Genomic DNA, 25,691 nt, shown 5'->3' with positions numbered 1-25,691 from the left:
AGTGGTCAGTGGGAAACGGACTCTAGTCCCAGCTCGATCATGAGCTGGTTATGTGATTCTGGCACATCCCAGGGCCTCAGTTTCCCCATCTGTCCATTGGGGCTAATCCTGTCCTGCTGCTTCACATGTTGGGAGACCTCTTGGAATGCCCATCCCTGTACTCAGGGGAGGTTTTGATTCTTTTCTTCGTGTCTTCATCTGAGTTTTTCCTGGGGTCCAGGCACATGCCAGGCCCTGCCTGGGCGCTGCAGACTTGGCCTATGTTTTCTCCTTAGATGGTCAGTTCCTTCTCCACGCCCACACATACCCCATTGCATGGCCCTGTGTCATGGCTGCTGTGTGGTCCCACTCCCCTCCACCTGGGTGTCTTTCCTTCCGAGGTATGCTGGAGTCTGTGTGAGGGGCCTCAGGAGGGGGCTCCCAGGAGCGCTCCAGCATCCCCTGAGGAATGTCCTGGGCAGGAGGTGCCCAGGAGGACTAGGGCTGACCTCCTGAGGTGGGGGTCACCTCCCAGGACTTCGAAGTTGGCAGCTGAGTGATCCAACCCCTGACGTCCAGAGTGGGGGACACTGAGGCACAGAGGGGCCACCTTCACAGAGCGGGGTATGGAACCCAGGGCTTCTGGCCCCCAGGAAGATGGCAACATGGTTGGGGAGGGTGCTGATTTGCCACGGCTGCTTCCTAACTGGGAGCGGTGGCTAGGGAGGGGCCTGGGTGCCACCATAGGGAAGGGCGGGCGCTGGGACCTCTCCATGGGGACCCTGACTTCAGGGAGACCTGCCGAGAGGCCCCTGGGCAGCAGCTTGGGCCCCAGGGGCTAGACAAGCCTGAGCACAGCCCTGAGGGTGGGGGCTGGTTGTACCTTGTGGTCCCCCCAGTCTTTAAATGTCCTTCCAAGGGCCCAAGGCTGAGACCTCTGAAATTGTACATATACTTTTTTCTGCCTTGTTTCCTCCTTTGTTCCTGCTGAGACACCATCTCTCCTTTGGGGATTGGCTCCAGCTTCTCCAGACCTTGACATAACTCAGGTAGTGGAGCTTCACTCCTTCTCACGGCGTGTAATAAAGTTCAAATGACTTCTGTTTGCCAAATGCCTGCTCAGTGCTGGCAGTGAGCTGAGCTCTGTATTTGCCTTATTTAATGCTCACAACGACGCTGGAGATGGATACTGGCATTATTCTCATTTTAGAGGTGACGAAACTGTGTCCCAGAGAGTGGGAGCCTTGTCCAACGTCACGCAGCTCAGAAACGGTGGAGCCCAGCTCTGCCCTACTCCACGTCTTGGGCTTGTGAACGCACGACCTCGCTATCCCATGGGCAGGCGGATCCTTCTGAGGTTAGGCCTTGGCTTTGATAAGGCCACCTCCTCCTTCTGTATGATTTGCACAGTTGGCAACTCTACCGAGTGTTCACAACCATCCGCTTCCACAATCCTGACCATAATTCAGGAGGGAGGCAGGGGAATGACCCCACTGGTACCTGAGGTGGGGAGGGTCCATCCTCCTCGTTGGGCCCTCTGTCTGCCTGGGATGACTCAGGCCATCCCTCAGGCCCAGGCTCTCCCCCGGCCCCCACCCTTGTATCCTGCTCCCATTCATGTGTACCAGCCATGTCCTTTTCCCTGGGCAGGTCACAGGTCTTACAGACTTAGCCCTGTTTTTCCACCAAGTTTCTTTGTGCTGAGTGTTCAGCATCCCGTGTTGTGAGGTCCCTGGAGACCAGCAGACAGCTTGAGGCCCACTTCCCGGAGCTGTGTAGGTCCTGGAGGGCGGCCAGAGGCCCAAGTTCATCTGCTGGAATGTCAGCTTCTTGGCCTTTGTGTTTCTGGCGCATCCTCATCACCTTTAATAACAAGGAAGGTAATCGCTTCCTTTTACCCAGCTGACTGTGTGCCAGGCCCTGTGTCAAGAGCTTCACCTATCTCGTATCTCCTTTCACCTTTCCAACCCTCCTAGGAGATAGGGGTCATTACCATCACTTCCCTTTGCCAGGTGAGGAAACTGAGCTCAGGGTGTGGAGGAAGAGGCAAGGATCAACCCGAGGCCACCGGACTCCCAAGCTCACGCTTAGGAGCACGCTTCAAAGGGTCAGGTCTGGAGCTCTGATTGCTGGGCGCTCTTTCTCTGCCCCGTTGCGTTCTGTACTTCCTGAAACCTGGTGGCACAAGGACAGGCCCGGAGCCTGCTTTGCTCAGCTGCTGATGGGGGAGGTTGGAGGGATTGACCTGTGTGGCCCTGGGAGCTAACTGTTCCTCTTGACAATTGGAGAAACTGAAGCCCAGAGAGCCAAGGCCACTTTCCCGAGGACGTTAAGGAGATCCAGGTCTGGAATCCACAGCCCTTTGCATCCTATTTTGGTGTTGATTTTGTTTGTTGCTTTTCCTAATGTTAGCCCAGATCGGGACACTGAGGCAGCTAGGCTCCTTGCTGGGTCTTCTTGGCGGGAGGGAATAGGGGTTGAATTCCCGTGTAACTTGATACAAATGTGCTCACATCCCCGACCGCATACGTGTTTTGCTTCGAAATGACACGCAGCCTCTTGACTATTTTTAAAAGAAAAGCAATGGCTGTGATATTTCCCCTGCACCTTCCTCTTGAGGCCACTTGGTTAAATGTCAGGAAAGGGAGAGTATTTCCTGGTCAGGAACATTAGGAGCTTGCTGGGAGCTGAAGTTTTGTTTTGTGTTAAGTAGGTGTTTGGGGAATCGGTTCCCAGCCCTCCCCCGCCCCCCCCACCCGCCGTTCCCTGGGAAGGTTGTGTTTGAGTTGCTGGGAGGAGGGATTGGAGAGGGAACAGCCGAGATGCCCGTGCGTGGAGTGGCAGGGTGGTTATTTTTAGCCATCCCGATCCAGTAGAGACATTTCAGCGTTTGTTCAATATTTAATTATCCATCTGAAATTGGCCCACGTGGCCTTGAGTTTGGAAGTAGCTGTCTGTGCCGTGATTTCCTCTGATTGCATAAATAAGGAAGTGAGGGGAAGCGCAATAACCCTCCAAATAATTCTAATAAAAAAATAAAAAGAGTAGACTCGGTACTCAGAAAAGACAGGCTTGGTTTCACAGTCTAGACAGACCACCTGTACGTTAGCAGGAAAGATGAACCCCTGAGGGTGCCTAGCATGCCCCTGGAAATGCAGCCGTGCTTGGTCTGTGAATCCCAGACTCCACAGCTGCCTGGGTTTTATTTGGGATGGGTTTCCCCCCCTCCACCAGGTTCCTGTGTTGACTTTGACAGCTGCCAGGTACCCGAGAGGAGGTTTGGGGATTTTGCTTTTGGAAGTCTTGTTAGCTTTTATTTCCCTCCTCTCTTCTCCCTGACAGACAGGAGAGCACTGTCAGCATCTGGGCTGTGTTATTTCTTTTCTCTTGGCCCTTAGGGGTGATGTGTTGACACGGCTGTGGAATGGAAAAGGCAGAGCACAGGGGGGACAATGTGGCTGCTGTGAGGCTCAGCCCGCTCCCCTAAAGCCTCTGGTGGATGAGGGAGAAGAGGGGAGGGGAAGAGAGTGGGGCTAGAGGGAGCCAGGCAGCCAGGGATGGGGCTCCTTTTGGTGTCCTGCTTGGCTTGGGGACTGTAGAACTTGGGTTTAAAGGTTGGAAACCCATAAATTGGCAATCTGGGATAGTCTTCGGGAAAAGCGGTTTTCTATCCATTTATCCCTCTATCCTGGGGACTGAGTTTGGGTCAGGTGTGTGGCCAGGGCAGGAGTCCTTCTGACTGCACCATAAATGCTGGTGACCTCAGGCAAGTCACTAAACATCTCTGGGCTCAGAAGCACTTTGAACAAGTAGATGTGAAACAACATAGGGTATCATTATAGGCGGGGTGAGTTGTCATTATCTGTTCATCCAAAGCCTGAGGGGTTAATTGCAGCTCTATTAGGGCTGATCTAGAAATAAAATGTGATGCTTGTGGGCATCGGAGCCGTCCAGATGGCTCCTTGGCATTCCCTTCCCCCAGAGGCTGCTACAAGTGTCATTTGTACTTGTTCAGAGCAGCAGAGCTTTAGTGAGCCGCCTACTGTTTGCAAGCCCTGTGCCAGGGGCTGCCGTGGAGGATACAGTCAGCCCCCACCCCCAGGGAGCCGGGCTTATGGGGAAGGTAGCCCTGTAAGCGGGTTGGCAGATGGTGTGACTGGAAGGGTAGGCAGGGCCTTGGATGGTGAGCCATGAGGTTGGAACTCCCCCTGGCAGGCCACACGGAATCAACAGTCATTGTAATAGCACCGACTTCCATTTTTTGAGCACTTAGCACAGTGTAGGTGCCCTTCTAAGTCCTTTGCGGGCATCATTTCATTAAGTCCGCATTCTCACAGGTAATTGTATCAGCTCCATTTTGCAGATGAGAAAACTGAGGCTCAGACTGGTTAATTAACCTCCTCAGCGTCACCCAGCTACTGAGTGGCAGAGTTCAGGATGTTTCACTCTCACTGTACTTACCAGAACTGCAATTTAGGAAAATGATTTTAAGCAACCAGCAAGCTAGACTGATGTGGTCCGGGGAGCAGAGAGAGTGGGTATCAGTGATCACAGGTGACTATGTTGGCCGTCCTGTTATAAGAGGCAATGATTTTGAGCGGGGAGAGAGAGAGGTCAGGGGTCATCCTCACAGCGAGAGGGGTGGGAGCTGGTGATGGGATAGGCCCAGGCAAGTGGGGAGGGTTTGGGGTGAGGGCGCAGCAGAGCTGTGGGCATGGCTGACAGGCCTGCCCTGACTCTTGATGCTGCAGGGGTGGGAGGGGGGCACCAGACTGGGCAGGGGGTGCCTTTGGGGAGTAGCTTCAGAAAAGTGGTGGAAAGGTACTAGAGGCTGCAGGGGGTCAAATGGTTGAGGGGTGAGGGTGGCAGGCAGAACTGGACATTGCTGGAGAAGCTGGGTGGCTATGGAGGTCTGAGGGAAGCCTGGGTTTCCCGTTAATTGTCTGTGTGGTCACTGTTCCCCCTGGTGTCTAGGAAGCTGTTCAAAGCTGCATGTTAGCAGCAAGCAGGTTGGGGCCCGGAGGGCCCTTCCCCAGCATCAGCGGCAGCCTCTGAGCCCTCCTGGGACAGGACCTTGGGCTTCAGAAAACCAGGGGTGCAGCCCTCCGGTCCCACCCCCAGAGGGAGAGCCATTTGCAGAGGGAGGGGCCAGTTTAAGGAGTGGGGAGCACAGGGGCTGGGTGCTGGGGCAGCCCTTCATGGGGATGTTATGGAAGAGGCTTCTGGGTCACTGGTGGTCCCCAGGGGAGACCACCAGCTATGGGCCAAATCACTCCATCTCCTCTTTTTTCTATTGTTTTTTTTTTTTTTTTTTGCAGTATGCGGGCCTCTCACTGTTGTGGCCTCTCCCATTGCGGAGCCTGTGCTCTGGACGCGCAGGCTCAGTGGTCATGGCTCACGGGCCCAGCCGCTCCGTGGCATGTGGGATCTTCCCCGAACGAGGCGCGAACCCGTGTCCCCTACATCGGCAGGCGGACTCTCAACCACTGCGCCACCAGGGAAACCCCTCTTTTTTTTAAAGAATATAATGTTTATGTTAGTGTTTTTCCCCTTCTCCCCCAACCCCTGGGATTATAAAAGTAATAAAGTAATAAATATCCATTATGCAAGAGAAGAAAATAAAAAATAACCTTTAATTCTAGCACCCAGTGATAAGCTCTGGGAGCATTTGGAAGGTGATTTCCAGGCTTTTTCCCTTCTTGAAGTTTTTGAAAATTCTAAAATATTTGAAAGTATAAAAAGTGTAGAAAATAACATTACAGACACCCAGGTACTCACCTCTCAGGTTTAGCAAATGTTAACATTGCCATGATGGCTTCTCTTTTCTCTTTTTTTCTTTTTCTTTTTCTTAGAAATAAAATGATTCAGGTACAGCAGGGGGTCGGCAAAGTACAGCTCACAGGCCAAATCCCACCTGTTTTCATATAGCCCACCACCTATTTTTGTATGACCTACAAGCTAAGAATAGCATTTACATTTTTCAAGGGTTGAAACAAAAATCAAAAGAGGAATAATGTTTCATGACGTGAAAATGATCCGAAATTCAAATTTTCCGTGTCTATAAGTAAAGTTTATTGGAACACAGCCCCACTTATTCATATTGTCTGTGGCTGTTTACATGTTACCTTGACACAGGGTTAAGTAGTTGCGACAAACCTAGAATATTTGCTCTCTGGCCCTTTATGCAAAAAATGTGCTGACCCCTGAGCTATAGCTAATGCCTCCTACGCTCTCCCCAGGGATAACCAGCCTCCTGAAGGCGGTGCATGTCCTGCCCATGTGTGCTTTTACACTTTTACTACATTTGAAAATGTTTCAAAATGTGTAGTATTGCATTGTGGGTTTCAAAAATGGGTACAGAGAAATTGCACACGCTAGAGAGGAGCAAACGCAAGTCTCCACGCCAGGACCTCCTTATATCCTGAATTCCAGCAGTACAGATAAATGCCAGCTCTCCGCTGGGCCTGGAATAGGCCCTGGGGCTACAGAGTCACAGGAGAAAACTCAGGAGTAAAAATGGAGAAGGTGACACTTCAGGCTAAATTTCCTAGAAATCCTCAGAAAGCAAAGGAGCAAAAAGAGACTCAGGGAGGAGAGAACCCTTCAGTCCAGGTAATTAGTCCTTGGAGTGACTGGGAAACCCAGAGTTTTTGGAAGGCTGGGGAGTCTTTGAAAGTGAGGTGTATGTCAGGATGAGGAATAGGAAGTATGGATGGTCAAAGGCAATTGTTTGTTTTTTAAAGATTAAAAAAAATTTTCTTGGCTGCGTTGGGTCTTCGCTGCTGCGCGTGGACTTTCTCTAGTTGCGGCGAGAGGGGGCCGCTCTTTGTTGTGGTGCGCGGGCTTCTCACTGCGGTTGCTTCTCTTTGCTAAGAAGCATGGACTCTAGGCGTGCGGGCTCAGTAGTTGTGGCTCGCGGGCTCTAGAGCGCAGGCTCAGTAGTTGTGGCGCACGGGCTTAGTTGCTCCGCGGCCTGTGGGATCTTCCCGGACCAGGGCTCGAACCCGTGTCCCCTGCATTGGCAGGCGGATTCTTAACCACTGCGCCACCAGGAAAGTCCCAAAAGTGATTGTTCAGGGACTCAAGTAGAGGGGCTTAGAGAAGAGCTGGTGACAGTGTCTATAGATGCTGAAAGTTTGCAACAGTTACACTGGACTGTTATCCATGAGGCCAACCAGGGACTAAGGGGTGAACACTTGTGCTGTCCTTTTGGGAGGCCCTACCCAGAATCCTGAGACATAGCTGGGAGGCACATCTTCTCAGCGCTTCCCTCCCACCTTCTGAGAACCAGGAGCCTGACCCCTCCACGTCCCCTCTGAGGAATTCTTGTGCCCCCACCAAATGCTCTACGTTGAGGATTCCCAGGGCGGGGAGGTGCCCTGGACCCCAGCCCTCCACAGTCATTTCCATGCCTCTCTCCCAGCAGACCCCACCCCCGAAACAGTGGGCAACCTCCATTGACTCTGAACTACGTCCTGCACTTAAAGACAACTTGAACTCTGATCCTGATTCCTTTTGAGAGATAGCAGATTATCGCAGTTCCGTAGGTTCAAGACTTCTTCCCTTCCCCACACCCAGCATCAGGGGACCAAAACATGCAGTCGAATGAGGCATCCCTTATCTCTTTCTGCCGTGTAGCGGGGCTGGGATGGCACCTGGAGATTCTACGTAGAGAGAGGCCAAGGGCAGGGAGGACACTCAGCCTTCCGGGGGACTTGGGACCTGTTATCCTCTCACTTATCTCTCCATGGAGGCGCTTTCCCATCCTGGGGCAGCCCTTCGATTCAGAGGTCGCCAGGCTCGAATCCTGCCTTCTGCATTTCTTAGCCGTGTGGTCATCGTCCTTTCAGCTGATGTTTCTGAACTTCAGTTTCTTCCTGTTAAAGTTGAAGCTGATGTTTCCTACTTTAGGAGTCAGCTTGAGGATAAATATACACGTACGGTGCAGTCCCGGTCTCTCTTAGATCTGTTTCTCCACATTTCCTGGTGGTTCATTTTTATTACATACAAATATCCAGTTGTTCTGCTGCTAAATTTGTTGAAAAAACTATCTTTTCCACCACCAATTTATCTTTGTACTTTTTTCGAAAAATCGATTGACCACATGTATGTGGGACTATTTCTGGACTCTTTTTTCTGTTCCATTGATCTATATGTCTATCCTTTTGCTAATATCACACTATCTTGATTACTTTAGTTACATTTCAAGACTATAAAATATGTCTTGAAACCAAGTAATATAAGTCCCCCAACCTGTTTCTGCTTTCTCCAGATTGGTTGGCTCTTTTAGATCCTTTGCTTTGCCACCTAAATGTAAAATTGAGCCTGCCAGTGTCTTTAAAACGCCTGTAGGATTTTGACTAGAATTGCATTGAATCTATAGATCAGTTTGGGGAGAAATGCCATCTTAACAAGACTGAGTCTTCCCAGTCCTTCAAAGTGGTGTGTCTTTCTGTTTATTTAGATTTTCTTTAATGTCTCTCAGCAATATTTTTAAAGTTATTAGCCTTGTACTCGTTTTGTTAAATTTATTCCTAAGTATTTTTGATACTCTTTGTTAATAACTATGAAGGGTGGAGATGTTACCCTACTTGCTAACTAGCAACCTAGCCTGATAGAGTTTCCCGGGTGCCGGCAGAAGACACGAGACTCGTGGGTCAGAGACAAAGGACTCTATGACTCATGGCCGGTAGCATGAACTTCATGTTTGCATCAATCTTCTTTCCCTCCAAGTTCCTAGGGCAGTCACAGGTGTTTTTGTAGAACGTAAAACAGTCTGCTCTTTTGTTTTGTCAAATTATAGCTTCATGTTCCTTATAGGACCTAATGTACAATCTATGCGTCAACTGTTCCTCAAGCTAAATATTACACAAAGAGCTGAAATTCAGTTTGCTTTAGTATTAAATCATTAAATTAGAAACTTGGAGATTATTTATTTATTGAAGTATAGTTGATTTACAATGTTCTGTTAGTTTCTGCTGTACAGCAAAGTGATTCAGTTATACATATATATTTATTCTTTTTCATATTCTTTCCCATTATGGTTTATTGCAGGATATTGAACTTAGTTCCCTGTGCTATACAGTAGGACCTTGTTATTTAGAGATAATTTAAAATTTGAATTCCAAGCTGTCAAATACAGAAAGGTAAAGAGAGTTTTAAAGTTATACATAAAAAATCAGTATGTACACACTTAAAACTTTATGCCTATTTTAAGTTGTTGGAAAACTATAAGACTGTTGTATAGCCACGTTGTTCTAATTTAATAGTGTCTGTTTCTGAGGAAAACAGAGCAACTTCTACACAGTCTATTATGCTTTTATAAACTGTTTAAAGGTACTTTTCTATTGTCATTTTAAAAAATAAAGTGCTAATTCCAGCTCCCACGCCGAAAAAAAATAATATAGTTTTTGAACAAACACTGAGTCCTGAGGTGGAATTTTGGGGTAAAAAGAAATCATTTATATTTTCTGAATGAAATGAAAAATGAGTGAATTTAATTCTATGCCTGAATATTTAGGGTTTGATAATCATGATTCTCTCTGGAGTGCTGTTGTTGGAGCTTATATACCCTAAAGAAGTTTTAGTAATGTATTTAGTATCTATACTAAGGATAAATACACAGCGTGTGGAGTGACTATCCAAAGATAAATATTCTCTATATACAGATGTGAAAACATCTCTAAACTACATTATAAAATAACCAAGAAAGGTACCATATACTTTCGTGGTTTTCCAACCCTTTTACATATGTTGATTGATAACAAGTGCATTGTAGAGAAAGAAAGAAGTTTACATTATATAGGGTCATGAATATTATGTTTCCCAAAGGAAGCTTTTCTCCTTTTAAGGCAGCCATCGATTTGGAAAAGGGACCTTGAGAGTCCCCAGTCCTGGATCAGCCAATGGTGTGATGTCACTACCCCTCCATTTTTACTAGAATAAGTTGAACCTTGATCAGTGAGTGTATTGGCTTCCTATTGCTACTGGAACAAACTACTGTAAATTTAGCGTCTTAGAACACACAGACTTCTAATCTTACAGTTCTCAGGGTCAGAAGTCTGAAATCAGTTTCTCTGGGTTACAACCAAGGTGTCGGCAGGACTGCATTCTCCCTGGGGGCTCTAGGGGAGAATCAGTTTCCTTGCCTCTTGCAGCTTCTAGAAGCTGCCTTGACCCATGGCCCCACCTCACTCCCACCTCTGCTTCCATCACCACATCGCCTTCCCTGTCTTCTCTGATGCTCCTGTCTCTGTCTTATAAGGACTCTTGTGATTACATTGGGCCCTCCCAGGTACTCTGAAATAATCTCCCCATCTCGAGATCCTTAATCACGTCTTTGAAGTCCCTTTTGACATTGAAGGTAACATATTCATGGATTCTAGGATCAGGATGGGCTCTTTGGGGGCCATTATTCCGCCTGCCACAGGCAGGTAAGGTTTACTAACCTCTAAGAACCACGTCGCCTCCTTCTTCCAAAGACGGATGGGGGGCTTCCCTGGTGGCGCAGTGCTAAAGAATCTGCCTGCCCACTCAGGGGACACAGGTTCGAGCCCTGGTTCAAGAAGATCCCACATGCGTGGAGCAACTAAGCCCGTGCTCCACCACTACTGAGCCTGCACGCCACAACAACTGAGCCCACGTGCCACAACTACTGAAGCCCACCCGACTAGAGCCTGTGCTCTGCAACAAGAGAAGCCATGGCAATGAGAAGTCTATGCACTGAAACGAAGAGTAGCCCCCGCCCGCTGCCACTAGAGAAAGCCCACGCGCAGCAACGAAGACCCAATGCAGCCAAAAATAAATAAAATAAAAACTAAAGATGGATGGCCAAAGTTTGAACTGGAAAAAGTGTGTGTAGGAGACCTACCAACATATCAGTGCACTATTTTGGCAAACTCACTCTTCATTTGGCTAACTGTTAAGAGCAGATAAGAACAGTACACATGTGCTTCACACACACACGCGCGCACAGATACACAGTGGCATCAGCTGGACTGCCATGTCTGCAAAGTTCTAACACTCTGAAGGTTCCTTGACCTGCTGCCATGGTGATCTTACCTTTGGCTCTTCCTGCAGTTCATCCGGCCACTCCTGCAGTGGTGGGGGAGGGGAAGTTGGGACACCAGTTCATTGGCAGGTTTACGCTTGGGGAACTTCGTTCCCTCACCCACGAGTTTGTTTCTAAATCTAATTTTTGGACTTTCCTGATCCACTTTCTCTAACTGGTCATTTGGGCTGCTGTTGATTTCAATGTCATTTGTTTTGTTTTCTGATTTTGTTTTTTCTCTTGCTTCTTTTCCTTTTTCCTATTCAGATGTATTCAGAGGGTACAATTTGTACTGAATCATCATACCACCTATTTCTAGTTTAATTTTACTATTAGTTTTATAGTAAAAGGCTGAATTATTCTTCATTCAGCAAGTGGTACGGTTCCCACCCGTAGCCCATCCCATTCTCCAAAGAGTATCTCTGATACTTAGTTTTTGAGTACTGTTTATGATATTGTTCTATGTAAGTGCACACACATACAAACAGAAAGTAAAACACCATATTAGTTTAATCATGTAGACAGCAAATGTATTTCAGTCTAAAGAGCCCATGGTAAGCCTTTGCCGTGGTGTTTATATTTCTGTGCCTCTTGCCTCTAGATTGCTGGCCATTCTCTCTACTCAGGGAACATTGGATATGAAGACATTTCTGCAGTTAGTTTCTCGGGATGGAAAATCTCAATTGTTTACACACAGATATGATTCCATGTATTTCAAATAGGCTATTTATTAACTTTTCATTCTGAAATTTTTACAGATATGTAGGCAGTTGCAAAACCAGTACAGAGAGGCTTCTGCGCATCCTTCACCCAGTTTCCCCTGATAGTTACATCTCATGTAACCAGTACAGTGTCCTCCAGCCAAAGACCCACCAGGAACACACCTCCAGCTGAACAAGTTGGGTTTATTACTTATTGCAGTGATGGAGAACACACACTGTGGGGAACCACGGGACAACTCAGAGTGTGGTAGACAGAACCTACTCTAGGATTTGGGCTTTGGTTGGGTGATTTGGGGGACGTCTAAGGAAGTGGGGTTCACTCTTGATTGGCTGCTCTCAGAAAGCGGGGGCAATTCTGTGATGGGGTATCTCAAATCTTATCTCCAGGGAGAAGAGGCAGCACAAGGATAAAGCTGTCATCGGTAAAGAAGCAGCAGACACTCATTTTGGCCAAGGTGGGGAGATTTTTGGTATTTTGTGGGTGGCGCAGTGACCTGGCTTTTGTCAGTGGCTTAGACGAAATGATAAAGTGGACTTGTTTGGCCTCATTTATCATGGTAGCCTTGTCTGAGGTTGGTATCCTGTGAGGTTGTTTATGTCCAAAAGGAGAATAACATGGCAGAGCTGTGAATGCCAGGTCAGCTTCTGGATGTCAGTGTCTGCTTTCCTCCTTCCTCTCTCATCGTTTGTGCACATTGGTACGATGCCTGTGTATAACTCTGTGCCATTTCAGCACGTGTAAATTCGTGTAACCGCCACTGCAATCAAGACACAAGACTATTCTATCACCATAAAGATCTCCCTCTTGTGCTGCCCTTTTATGGTTACACCCACCTACCTGCCCCCCACCATCCCTAACTCCTGGCAACCACCAATTGGTTTTGCATCTTTATGACTTTACTGCTTTGAGAATGCCATATAAATGGGATCATGCACCATGTGACCTTTTGACATTGGCTTTTTGCACCAAGCATGTTGCTCTGGAGATCCATCCAAGTTGTTGTGTATTTCAATAGTGCATTCCTTTTTCATTGCAGAGTAGTATTCCATGGCATGTGTATTAGTTTCCTATTGCTGCCATAGCAAGTTAAAACTTAGCAGCTTCGGACTTCCCCGCTGGCTCAGCGGTTAAAAATCCGCCTGACAATGCAGGGGACATAGGTTCGATCCCTGGACCGGGAAGATCCCACACACCACGGAGCAACTAAGCCTGTGCACCACAACTACTTAGCCTGCATGCCACAATTACTGAAGCCTGCATGCCTAGAGCCCATGCTCTGCAACAAGAGAAGCCACCGCAGTGAGAAGCCAGTGCAGCACAACAAAGAGTAGACCCTGCTAGCTGCAACTAGAGAAAGTCCTCACGCAGCAACAAAGACCCAATGCAGCCAAAAATAAATAAATTAAAACAAAAAAAACTTAGCTTTAACAACACAGATTTGTCATCTTACAGTTCTGTAGGTCAGGTCTGGTGTGGGTCTTGAGGGACTAAGATCAAAGTATTAGTAGGCTGCATTGCTTTCTGAAAGCTCTAGGGAAAACTCCATTTCATTGCCCATTCCTTGTTGGCAGAATTCAGTTCCCTGTGGTTGTAGGACTGAGGTTCCTATTTTCTTGCTGGCTGTCAGCTGAGGGATGTTCCCAGTTTCTAAGTAGAGGTCTTGGCTCGTGACCCCATTCTTCCATCATTCCTCTCATGCTTAGAATCTCTCTTGTCTCTTCTTGCATCATTGAATCCCTCAGAGCCATCCTTTTGCACATTTAAGATTATCCCCAACTGGAAATCCAGGATACACTTTCATCAAGTCCTTAACCTTAATCACATTTGCAGAGTTTCTTTTACCATATAAAATATCTTCACAGGTTCTGGGACTTAGGGTAGACTTCTTTGGAGGGAACATTATTCTGCTTCACACACTCTGGATGTACCACGGTTTAACCATTCACCTACTACTGAAGGACGTTTTGGTTATTTCCAGTTTTTGGCTATTACAAATAAAGCTGTTGTGAACATTCTTGTTAAAAAAAAAAAGTATAAGTGGATTGCACTCTGTTTCCTTTTGCAATGTACTTTTTTTACTCAACCTCTTATTTCTGAGTTTGATTCATGCTGATCTTATAGAACTGGGTCCTTTGTAGGGGTCCGTGGACATTGCCCCCTGGAGTCCCACCCTATTCCACCGAATGACTGCCCCAAGGAGTCATCCACTGGGGCATCCATTCCCCTGTTGGTGGACATTTAGGTGGCTTCCCACATTCTGCTACTACAAACAGTGCTGCAGTTGACATCTCTGTGCAGATCTTCATGTGCAAGTCTGAAGCACTTTTCTAGACTGGACATGTGGGAGGGGAATTTCCGGTCTTAAGAGTATGTGTGTGTGTGTGTGTGTGTGTGTCAGTTTCAACTAGCTCTTTTCTAATTGTCCTCAAATTCTTTTCTTTCCACCAGCAGTGAAGACAGACTTTCCCACATCCCTGTCAACATTTGGGGTCATTGTTCTTTTTCATTTTTGCCTCCCTGAAAGGTGTGAAATGACGTCTGGTAGTTTTAATTTGCATCTTCCTGATCACTGTTGAGGTCCAGCACACACATACACCCCTGCCTTGCACCTCTTCTTTCTATAGTACTGACTTCTTTTCTCCTGCTGCCAGTATTAGAGGTTGCTGCCTTGACCTGTTTTTTGTTTTTTTTTTTGCGGTATGTGGGCCTCTCACTGCTGTGGCCTCTCCCATTGCGGAGCACAGGCTCCGGACACGCAGGCTCAACGGCCATGGCTCATGGGCCAAGCTGCTCCGCGGCATGTGGGATCCTCCCAGACCGGGGCACAAACCCGTGTCCCCTGCATCGGCAGGCGGACTCTCAACTACTGCGCCACCAGGGAAGCCCCTTCGACCTGTTTTTAAGCAGTAAGATCTGGGCGGTGCAACCCGACAACTGAAATTTGGTGTCTTGTCTGAAATTACAGGATGTTCCTCAGGCCTCCGTGTTTCCATGGCAACAAGTAACAGTCATCCTTCATGATTAGGAGGTATCCATGGCAACCAAGCCAGCAGCATTTGAATGAAACCAATTTTATTTATTTATTTTTGCAAACACATGAAGGTTAAAATGCGTTTCTCCGCCTATGGCTTCCAAGAATAGGAAGGCAGCCTGGTCTGCCTGGTGAAACAGAGACTCTTGACCTCCTGCTGGAAAGGGGATGCAGGATCAGCTGGTCCTGTGACCTAATTTTGTAGACTGGAAGCGCTAGAGGTCATGTGGAGGTCACACAGTGAGTCTGAGCTGAGGGAAGACGCCTGAACCAGTGCTCCGAGGTCTGGAGGAGACTCGGAGGTTGGCCGGTTCGCCCTTCCTGGGGTCTGTTCCTGGGGATGCCACCTTCATCCTGCAAGATGTTAGCAAACTCACTCAACTTCTCTGGGGTCCTGCTAATACCAGTTGTGTTGCTCAGAGCTCTGTGTGGGGCCTGAGCCCAAGCATCCCAGTGTCTGCTTCCTCAAATTAGAAAAGACTTGTTACTAAGTCAAAGGCCAAAGGCAGCTGTGTTTTTAGAGGCAGAGATAGAACTCAGGGGGTCAGCTTTCCGTCTTTGCCTTTGTAAAATAAAGAGCGGGTTTTTTTTCCATTTCCTTTTTTTTAGGTGGTGGGGAATAGAGACAGTCACTGCTCTTACTTCCTGACTCACTGGATTGATGATAAGTCATGAGCCCGGGGATGGGAAGGGGCTGGCCTGGAGTCACACAGCAGAGTCAGGGTTAAGTCGAGCCTCCTGGTCCCAGCCTGGTGCTCCTCCCCCTACCCCATGCTCCAGGCATCCTCGGTGTTCTCTGAGCCCCTCTAAGTGTGGGTTTGCGGGGAACAGTTTCAGCATATACTCTTGCTTCTTACCTGGGGGAACTTTAGAGGAAGTCACTTTTCCCTCTTAGAACCTCAATTTACTCATCTGGAAAATGGAACTCCCCATAGCTGTCTACGTTGTGAGGTGGGGATGATATTTGAATGTGTCTCAATGGGGGCAGTATTGCCCCTAAGTGGACAAAAAAATTGATTCTAGGAAGGGGAGGTGAAAAAGCCTCACTCTTTTTCTGTATAAAGCCTAATATACATACAGGACAAAAAGATACTTACTGTATATCTATGGTTTTAGAATTTTGTTGAGGGGAAACTAGGAAATGAAAAAGACTCCTTAGGGGGAATGAATAAAAGGTAGAGAAACACTGGTCCGTACCCCAGTGAGCCATGTGGTTATTATTACTAACTTTGTGTTTGGAGCTTGTGTTGGCTGCTGGCTTCTGGGGGGAGCTGTTTGGGGTGTAGGGTCAGAAGAGAGCCTGACCCGGCCCAGACTCTGCCCCTGTGGTTCAGCGTGATCTCCAGGCATGTCACAGCTTCCCATCCATATGTAAAGGGGGTTCCGCCAGCTCCGTGAGTGGGGCCTGGTTCTCAGGCAGCCAAGATCCCGCCTGGTGGATCCGTGGGGGTCCAGCAGGAAGCAGATGGCGCTTACACGAGGATGATTTGAGGTGTGGGCGGGTGTGGGGAGCCATGAGGAGGAGTGCAGGACCCCAGAGCTACTGGCAGCTGGGGCTGGTCCACTGAGGCTGGCAGGAGGGGAGGGGAGCGTGGCCGCTGGGAGGCGAGAGTGCAGGAGACCTGATGGTAGTCCGTGGTAGTCGGGAGCTTTGGTGGAGAGAGGCAGCTGACCCAGTCTCTCCTCCCTCCCCTGATCTCCTGGCAGGGCTCCCCAGTGGCCAAACCTCATGGAAGCCGGAGGGCCCAGAAGCCGGGTTGGTGGTCTACACCCTGGGGCAGGAGGCGGGGTGGAGAAGGATGGAGAATGGAACTGGGGCTAAGCGGAAGCTGTCCGGAAAGGTGCCTAGATTCCTCGTCCTCTGGCGTGCAGGAGGAAGAGTGGACTCCTACCCCATCCATCCTGCTCTGCAGCCCCCTTGCTGGGGTTCTGCCTTCTGATGCAGATGGGGTGTAGCCTGGGCTTTGTTTCTTTTGTTTAAATTTTGAGCAAAAATCAATTTGAATTGTGCAGTGCCAAACTGGAAGTGGTTAGAGATGCTCCCCAGGGTATCTGAATTGAAGTTTACGGCTACTTTGGGAGCACCCATGAGGGTCTTTGCTATCTATCTGCTGGGTTAGGAGCTAGTGGATAAGTTCCTTTCCTCTAGTCTCAGCTTCCTGATCTATAAAATGGTGGTTGAACCACTCAACCTCTGAGCGCCTCCTGCTCAGACCCAGCAGGCAATGGCCGTGATCTGTACAGGCTGTGGTAACATCAGTCTTTTTTATTTTTGAAAAGATATTTATTTATTTATTTATTTATTATTTTTGGCTGTGTTGGGTCTTCGTTTCTGTGTGAGGGCTTTCTCTAGTTGCGGCGAGCGGGGGTCTCTCACTGTCGCGGCCTCTCTTGTTGAGGAGCACAGGCTCCACACGTGCAGGCTCAGTAGTTGTGGTGCAAGGGCTTAGTTGCTCCATGGCATATGGGATTTTCCCAGACCAGGGCTCGAACCCATGTCCCCTGCACTGGCAGGCAGACTCTCAACCACTGCGCCACCAGGGAAGTCCTGGAACATCAGTCTTTTTTTTTTTTTTTTTTTTTTTGCGGTACGCGGGCCTCTCACTGTTGTGGCCTCTCCCGTTGCAGAGCACAGGCTCCGGACGCGCAGGCTCAGCGGCCATGGCTCACGGGCCCAGCCGCTCCGTGGCACGTGGGATCTTCCCAGACCGGGGCACGAACCCGTGTCCCCTGCATCAGCAGGTGGACTCTCAACCACTGCACCACCAGGGAAGCCCGGAACATCAGTCTTGATCTTAGAGAGGAAGCAGCCTCGCTGGACTCCTCGTGTCCTGCCAGGTGCCTCTGTGTGTCTCTTGCCTAGAGGTGTGAAGGCACACCTGCCCAGGAAGGGGCAGTGAAGCTGTGGCCAGGTGTGTGCGTGTGTCAGGGAGAGGGGGTAGTTCCTGAGAGGCTTCTGGAGGCTGAGGGCAGTGTCGCACATGTGGGTGGGACACAGTGGTTAGTTATGGAGGACCCCCAGGTGGAGGTGACGGTGGGTACTGGGGGTGGGGAGGAGATGAAGGCAGACTGGGGGCGCAGGAAGAGATTTCCTGGGGAAATCTCCAAAAAGAGTGGGTCTCCCCTAGTGTGTGACTAGCAGACACCGTAGAGGGGGAGCGGAGTGAGGAAGGTTCTAAGTAGGAAGCGCCACGAGGGAAGCAGAGAGGCCCTAAGACATGGCAGTCACTGGGCTGAAGAGGAAGCTTTTCTAGAAGAGGTGGCCCCAGGGCTGCCTGGTGGGCAGCTGGGCCTGAACCCATCCCCGCGGGTGGCCCACTTCCTCCAGTCCCAAAGTGGCTTTGCCTGCTTGCCCACCGGCCAGGGCTCAGCACTGGCCTGCCCTAGTGGGATGAGGGCTCAGCTCTGTTCTTCCACACTTCTGAGGACCCCTGTGCAAGCCAGCTGCGTGGAGAGAATGGACCGGAAAGTGTAGCGCGGCCCCCCGATAGCCCGATCTGCCTTCTGGGAAAACCTGCTCTTCATCTGTCCTGTGTGTGTGCACATGTCCACACATCCACTCGTGCACGTGTATCTGGGGATGGATCCGAGTTGGTACGCATTGGAGTGTCTACATGGATGCGAACATGTGTGTGTGTATTCTGGGCGTGCGCCTCTGACTCTGCACCCTGGTGTGTTCACAGGTACCAGGGAAATCTCCACCCCATCCTTTTTCCCGTCTGTTTTCTTCCTTCTGAGTCAACAGGTCTTTCCCAAGCACCCCACACACGCCAGCCTCCGTGCAGGATGCTGGGGATGTGGAGATGCAGCCGGCTTAGGCGTGGGGCATTAGGAGTTCCACCGTCAAGCAGAGGACACACACACACACACACACACACACACACACACACACACACACTGTGCAAAGTGAGAGCGTAGATAGGCTACTCCACCCTCAAGCAGAGGACACACACGCGCGCACACACACTGTGCATGCAAAATGAAAGCATAGGTAGGCTACCCTGGCCTGGCTGTTGCTACAGGAGCCCTAAGGGGGCTGAGAGCTGGGGGCGGAGGAGGTTACCAAGGGTTTCCTCCAGGGCGTGCTGGATGGGTCAGGCCGGGACGAGCAGGAAGGGGGGCTTCTGTGGGGGCCACAGCCCAAGCACTAGAAAAGAGGCAGCCAGTGCCAAGCCCGGCGTCGGGGAACCAGGGGGGAAAGCAGCCAGGTGGACTGACCTGGCTGTTTAAATGGGCGTGCTCAGGCCGTGGCTAAGAGTTTTGAATGAGCGGTCGCCATTTAAAAATCAGAATATTTCATATTAAACTCCCCCCCACCCCAGATTTCCAGGTCCTCCTGAACCGTGGGAAGCTTTGGCTGCACTGAGCCCCCTGTTGCTATGCTGAAATAATCAGCTGGAGCCGAGCAGCTGGCCACTGCTACCCTTTACTCCGTTACCTGCCTGGCCCTTGCACTATTCTCAAGTTTAAAACCTCAGGGAGAGACAGTTCCAACTGGAAGCTAGAAATCATAGAGTCTCGTGTTTGAAGGGACTGCTTGTATACCTCCAGTAACAGGGAGCTCATTACCACACATCACAAGATGTGCGCCTTGAAGTGTGGGTTTTAGGAGACCTTTTTTAAAAAAAAGTTGTGGTAAATATATATGAAATATATACATGAAATTTACCATTTTAATCATTTTTAAGTGTACAACTCAGTGGTATTATGTACATTTACAAAGTCGTGCAACTATCACCACTGTCCATTTCTAAATCTTTCCCATCACTCCAAATAGAAACCCTGTACAATTAAGCAATAACTCCCCAAGCTCCCCTGTCCCTAGCCCCTGGTAACCTTTCTTTCTCTATGAATTTGCCTATTCTGGGTATTTTGTACAAGTGGAATTATACAATATTTGTCCTTTTGTGTCTGGCTTTTGTCACTCAGCATGTTTTCAAGGTTCATCCAGATTGCAGCATGTATCAGAACTTTCATTCTTTTAATGATGGAATTACCGTCCATTGTATGGAGCTACCACACTGTGTTTATCCATTCATCTGTTGATGGACACTTGGGTTGCTTCTACCTTTTTGGCTATTTTGAATAATGTTGCCATGGACATTTGCATACAAGTGTTTCTCTGTGTCCCTGTTTTCAGTTCTTTGGGGTATAGGAGTGGAATTGCTGGGTCATGTGGCCACTCAGTCTTTAACTTTTTGGGGAACCACTATCTGTTTTCCACAATGGTTGGACCATTTTATGGGGACCAGTTGTGTGTTGTCCTGGCCTGGACGGGAATGACAGGAGGGCCTGACTGGGTGGCCTAGATTGTCCATGCTCACCCTCTCTCTCCCTCTGTTGACAGAGTCGCCCCAAGAAAGGCCGGGCTCCCGGCGCAGCCTGCCGGGCAGCCTCTCGGAGAAGAGCCCCAGCATGGAGCCTGCAGCCGCTACGCCGTTCCGGGTCACGGTAACTATCTCTGCGTCAGCACCGCCACCTGGCCTGGGGTGCTGCTCTGCGACCCCGCGGCCCCCCTTCCTGGAGCCTCACGGACCGGGAGAGCATCCAGCCTCCCTTGTTCTAGGTATCCGATCGCGCAGCTGCTCCCCTCTCTGTGGCTCAGCCCCATCCCGGGGGGCCACGTGGGGGCCCCTTCTTGCGAGGGAGGGGCCAGACAGAGGATAGACAGCTCTGCAGGCTGTGGGGCCCAGAGCTGAGCTGGCCTGGGAAGGAAGAGGCTAGTGTTAGGTCGGATAAACGCACCCTCATGCGTGCGCACACACGCCACGCTTCCTTAGAAGGCACCCTTTTTGTTTCCATGTTTTAATATCTCTCGTATTACAGCCCGTGGTGTGTCATAATTTAATTGCTGTGTTTTTTTTTCTTGGTGGCACATAAAATAATGCTGTATCTTACAATTGATGATGTCTTAGAACCAACAAAGGACAGTATATATATCTTAGCTACTGATTCTTAGTAGTCCCGCCAGCACACATTCTTTTATTTCAAACCTAAATGACTTAATGGAAACAGAATCCAGTGAGCCTTCACATCTGACTCTCCGTGTCCCCCTGGGTCCCCACCCTCCTCCTTCCACGCACCTGCAGTCTTACGTCCCTTTCCTGCCCCCATTCACGTGTTACCATGTGCCCCTCTGTCCATGCTCTGCCAGCTGCTGGAGAAGTAGACATGTTCTCTTCCCCTGGGAGCTCACAGTCTGTAGGGGAGGTGGCTACTTGACCATTTATTCATCCATTCATTCATTCAACCTTTTTTTTTTTTTTTTTTTTTTTGCGGTACTTGGGCCTCTCACTGTTGTGGCCTCCCCCGTTGCGGAGCACAGGCTCCGGACGCGCAGGCTCAGCGGCCATGGCTCACGGGCCCAGCCGCTCCGCGGCATGTGGGATCTTCCCAGACCGGGGCACGAACCCGTGTCTCTCTCAACCACTGCGCCACTAGGGAAGCCCTCATTCAACCATTTTTTATGGCGTGCCTGCTGTGTGCCAGGTACCATTCTTTGCACCGGGGCTAAGTGGGAGGAGCTGGCCAAGAGAGTACCAGGTGGATAAAGCCCTTTGACCTTATGGGCTGACATTCTTGTGTTGGAGCTATGTGCTGTGAAGGAGAAAAGTAGACTGATAGGGAAAACCAGGAGAGCTTCCTTGAGGTCGTGTGGTGGGGGAGTGATAGTTGAGCTGAAGTCCAAGGGATGAGAAGCTAGCCCTTTGGAGCTCCGGGAAAAGAAGTTTTTTTTTTTTTTTTTGCGGTACGCGGGCCTCTCACTGTTGTGGCCTCTCCCGTTGCGGAGCACAGCCTCCGGATGCGCAGGCTCAGCAGCCATGGCTCACGGGCCCAGCCGCTCCGCGGCATGTGGGATCTTCCCAGACCGGGGCACGAACCTGCATCGGCAGGCGGACTCTCAACCACTGCGCCACCAGGGAAGCTTGGAAAGAAGGTTTTGATGGAGAGAACAGAGAGGGCACGGGCCTGGCTATTGCCATACAGTGTGATATGGGGGTTCCAGGTGAGGTGAGAGTGGGCTTGGACAGGTGTTCCCTGGGAACACCTTTGAGCTGGGTCTTGAAGCGCTCCTTAGAAATTGGGCAGGCAGCAACAGAGAGGGAGTTCCAGGTAAGGGGAACAGCAGTTGCAAAAACATGGAGGCAGGCATGGAAGCACACTAGAAATTGATGTGTTTGTGGAATGGTGAAATGCTTGTTGGGACTGGAGATGAGGGGTCTGGAGGTCAGGGTAGGAGGTGAGGCTGGGAAGATGGGCCAGGTCCGGGTCAGGTGGCACCTCAAGTCCTCAGATAACAGGATGGGGCTTTCCCCAGGGTCACTGATTCTCCTGCTTTCTGTGTGTCATAAAAATGCTCTCAAAATAAGATCCCCGGCCCCCTCAAGATTTCAGCGCAGTGGGCCAGGGGCAGAGCCAGGATATCTGCATTTTTAACAAGCTCATAAAAGAGGTAGTTCTGAGCCCTAGGCTCTGGGTCAGATCAGCCTCCAGGCAGTGAGGAGGAGAAGGACACGCGTGCTGAGGAAGGATTCCTGGTCACCTCCCTGGGTGAGACCAGGGCCCTTGGGAGATGGTCTCCAGCTGTGGGGAGGATCAGGAGGCTGGCACCTGAGAGACCCTGACCGAATCAGCTGGCGCAGAGGTCAAGTCCTGCCCTTCCTGGACCCCCAGGGCCACAGGCACCAGGGCTGAGCCTTCAGGATGCCTTAGGGAACGATGACTAATCATAATGTAGCCCCCTGTACTATCTTCACGGTCTTACCTATTTGATCACTTTTAAACCTTGAGACAACCCTGAAGCTGATACTTTTATCACCCCATTTTACAGATGAGAAAACTGAGACCCAGAGAGGTGAAGTCCCTCACCCGAGCTCCAAGTGCTCGTAATGATGGAGCCAAGATTTGGACTCAGGTCTCCCTGACCCTAGCGCAGGAGCGTGTTGCACCCCTCTGGCTGGACTGGAACCAGAGGGGGGGACCCTTCCCCCACACCCTCCCAGAACCCCCTCAGCATCACTTTTTACCCGCTTCCCTTTCTTTTGCTGCTCTAATAGGTGTGTCATCACACCTCGAGATTGCTATAATTTGCAGTTCTTTAATTGCCAGCTAGGCTTGGCTTTTTTTCTGTAGTGTCGTCTTCACTACGTTTCCTGGTGTGGAAACCACCTGTGGCTCAGAGCCAGAGCCAGAGCCAGAGCCAGAGCCAGCCTTCTGAGCCACCGGGCCCCCGACTCACAGTCCCGTGAGATTAGGGTCTGCAGGATGGAAAGTGTGTTCAGCCGTCATTTTACCCACTTCTCACAGCAACCCCGAGGGAGGTACCATTAGTGTCTACCAGTCACAGATGAGGGAACTGAGGCTCAGAGAGGTGAAGTTGTTTGCCTGGTGTCACACAGCTCTTGAGTGACAGAGCCTGGCATGGATACTAGGATGGCCGGACATTTATTTCTCGTGTCCTTTTGCTCAGCACCTTGTCCTTTTCTGTGTGCAGCAGTTAAGGAAAGGGGCGAGAGTCGAATTTCTCTCCTGGGCTGGTGCTCAGAGCTGTGGGGGACTAGGGAGCTCAGAGGTGGGGATCTGGGTTCAAATCCCGGCTCTTGCATGACCTGTGTGACCTCGTTAGTCACTCAACCTGTCTGAGCCATGTGTGCTCATCAGTAAAGGGCAGGGAATGACTGCCCTGCCTTGAAGGACTTGGTGGACCTTTGTGTGTACACACCAGCCCAGGTCTGACCCATGGTAGGTGCTTACCCCTTGAAATCCACCATTATCATCTGAATTGCATTTCTTCTTTTGGCTCCAGGACAGTAAAGATCTGGGCAGGGTTGGGTTGGAGGGCAGAGGACTGGGTGCTTGGGGGAAGGTCAGAGGTGCGCCTGACCTGGGCCTTAGGGACAGGCTTGACATGGACCCTGTGCAGGCCCAGAAGCACACCCTCTCCCCTGCAGCCTGAACTTGCACTTGCCCGCATGTGCTCCCACAAGCCAGATCCTCAGGCGCTCGCTGACTGCTGCTCTGTGTAGCCCCCTGAAGGAACGCAGGGAACATGGTTTTGCCTGAAGGAGGCAGGGGAGATGTCACAGGATGTACTTAAATAACTGTCGTCTTCGCCGCCATTTCAAACCAGGGTGACGAGATGTCACCACCTCTCACAGCGGTGCCCCTTGGCAGTGATGTAGTTTAATGGAGAATCCCCGTCGGGGTCTGTAGGACTCACTCTATCCACCTCTTTCATGCAGACTGAGGCCCAGGAGGGGCCAGACTTGACCAGGTCACCACTCAGCTGAGAGGGCTTCAGAGTCTGGGCTGTTTGCACCCTCACATGCGGCCTTTACCCCTTTTGTGAGTCAGCCTGGGACCGCAGTCACCCCACAGGGCATCGGGCTCAGTGCTGCTCCCACCTCTGCCTCTTGGAGACCATGGGACCCTAGGAGAGCCTCAGTTTACCCTTCGGTAAAAGGGGGGGAGTGACTTCGAGTTTTGAGCATACAGTAGGCGCTTAAACACTTTGATGCGGTATCTAAGGGCATGAGCCATAAAGTCCACAGACCTGGGGCTGAGTGAGCCTCATGCCAGCTTTGTGACCTGGGCAAGATAAGGAACCTTTTGCCTACCTGGCACAACTTCCTTCTACCTACAGGTGGAGTTGGGGGGTGGGGGAGTGGTTCCCCGGGGCCACTGGGTGCTGGCAGGCCTAGTGCGTGCACCCTGAGAGCTGTGGGGGCCCCTGAATGAGGGCAGGATGGGGAAGGAGCTGGGAGCAGGCGACCAAAGGGACCTCCCGCCCATCTCCAGCCTTCAGCTCTTGGGCTCCAAAGAGATGGCGAGGCTGAGATTCGAACCCATGTCTGTCTTCTCTGCAGCCAGCAGGAAATCCTGGAAGCGAGAGAGGGTCAGAGGTAGGGGAGGCAGGCAGGCAGCGAGCTGGGGGCCTGGATCTGCACAGACTGTCAGGCTGGGTCCAGGGGCTCTGCATGGACCCATCCCTCTTCTTGAAGCCCAGGGACCCTTAGCAGCAGCAGGCTGCCCCCTCTCACCTGCCACCCCGTGTTCGAGGAATTCGCAGTCTGATTTGGGAGTTAAGGAGACGGTGACTGTTACCGGTCCCCTCAGCCCGCCGCCCTCCCCAGACCCAACCTCCCCTGGTGTGGGCTTCCTCCCTCCTTCCTCCCTCCTTCCTCTGCCCCCGGCCCCTCCCATCGACCTTGAGGAGAGCTGTCAGGGCCTGGGTGTGGGAGGTGGCAGAGGCTCTGGGAAACTTGACAGCCAATTGATTCTTCCTCAGGAAGTTGAAAGTGAAGAGTTGTGTTTGAAGGTTTAGCTGAAATTGGGTCTCAGGGCTATTTTTTGCGAGTTGGAGAAGGAGAAGTGTCAGGGAGGGGAAGGCCCAGGGGGCTGGCGGAAGCTGCAGATAAACTCAGTACCAGTTGATTGCAGATGTTTCTAGAAGCGGGTCTCAGTTACTTTCAACCACCCACTTTTACTGGATGCTCAATTGTGTGCACCCTAGGTGGTCCTGAAGCTGTGACGGAGGTGTGCCTGGGGTGCTGTGAGAACCCAGAACAAGTGACAGTTACCTCTCACTGGTGAGGGTAGGGAAAAATTCCTAGAGGAGGATCTTTGGGGCTGGGCTTTGAGGGATGTGTAGGAGTTTGTCAGGAGCAAAGGGAGAAGAGTGGGATCTAACAAAATAGGAATAAGCCAATGGCCCTGTGTGATTAGATATGATGCTGAATGAGTTGAAGACATGACGGAGAGGAGCCTAGACAGAAAAGTGAGTGGGTGAGGCCTTTGGACTTATCGCTACAGGACACAGGAGTCAGAGGGGATGATGAGCGAGAGTGGAGTGGGCAGGAGATCTCCGGGATGTGGACCTTAGGTTTCCCCAGCTGCTCACCCCTCTTC

General features: G+C 50.4%; 1 protein-coding gene across 10 annotated transcripts in view; it reads left to right on the top strand.

Moving 5' to 3' along the window:
* The window catches only part of DAB2IP (DAB2 interacting protein), a 196,770-nt gene that overhangs the window by 72,079 nt on the left and 99,000 nt on the right, over positions 1-25,691 (top strand). For all 10 annotated transcript variants that reach the window (XM_060100781.1, XM_060100778.1, XM_060100783.1 and 7 more), the window contains exon 2: positions 20,131-20,234. In XM_060100781.1, coding sequence (XP_059956764.1) covers positions 20,131-20,234 — 104 coding nt within the window. The remainder of the gene's footprint in view (positions 1-20,130; positions 20,235-25,691) is intronic.

This window comes from Mesoplodon densirostris, chromosome 6 (genome assembly GCF_025265405.1).
Source record: "Mesoplodon densirostris isolate mMesDen1 chromosome 6, mMesDen1 primary haplotype, whole genome shotgun sequence".
Classification (NCBI taxonomy): Eukaryota; Metazoa; Chordata; class Mammalia; order Artiodactyla; family Ziphiidae; genus Mesoplodon; species Mesoplodon densirostris.
This window is presented reverse-complemented; position numbering and strand designations above follow the sequence as displayed.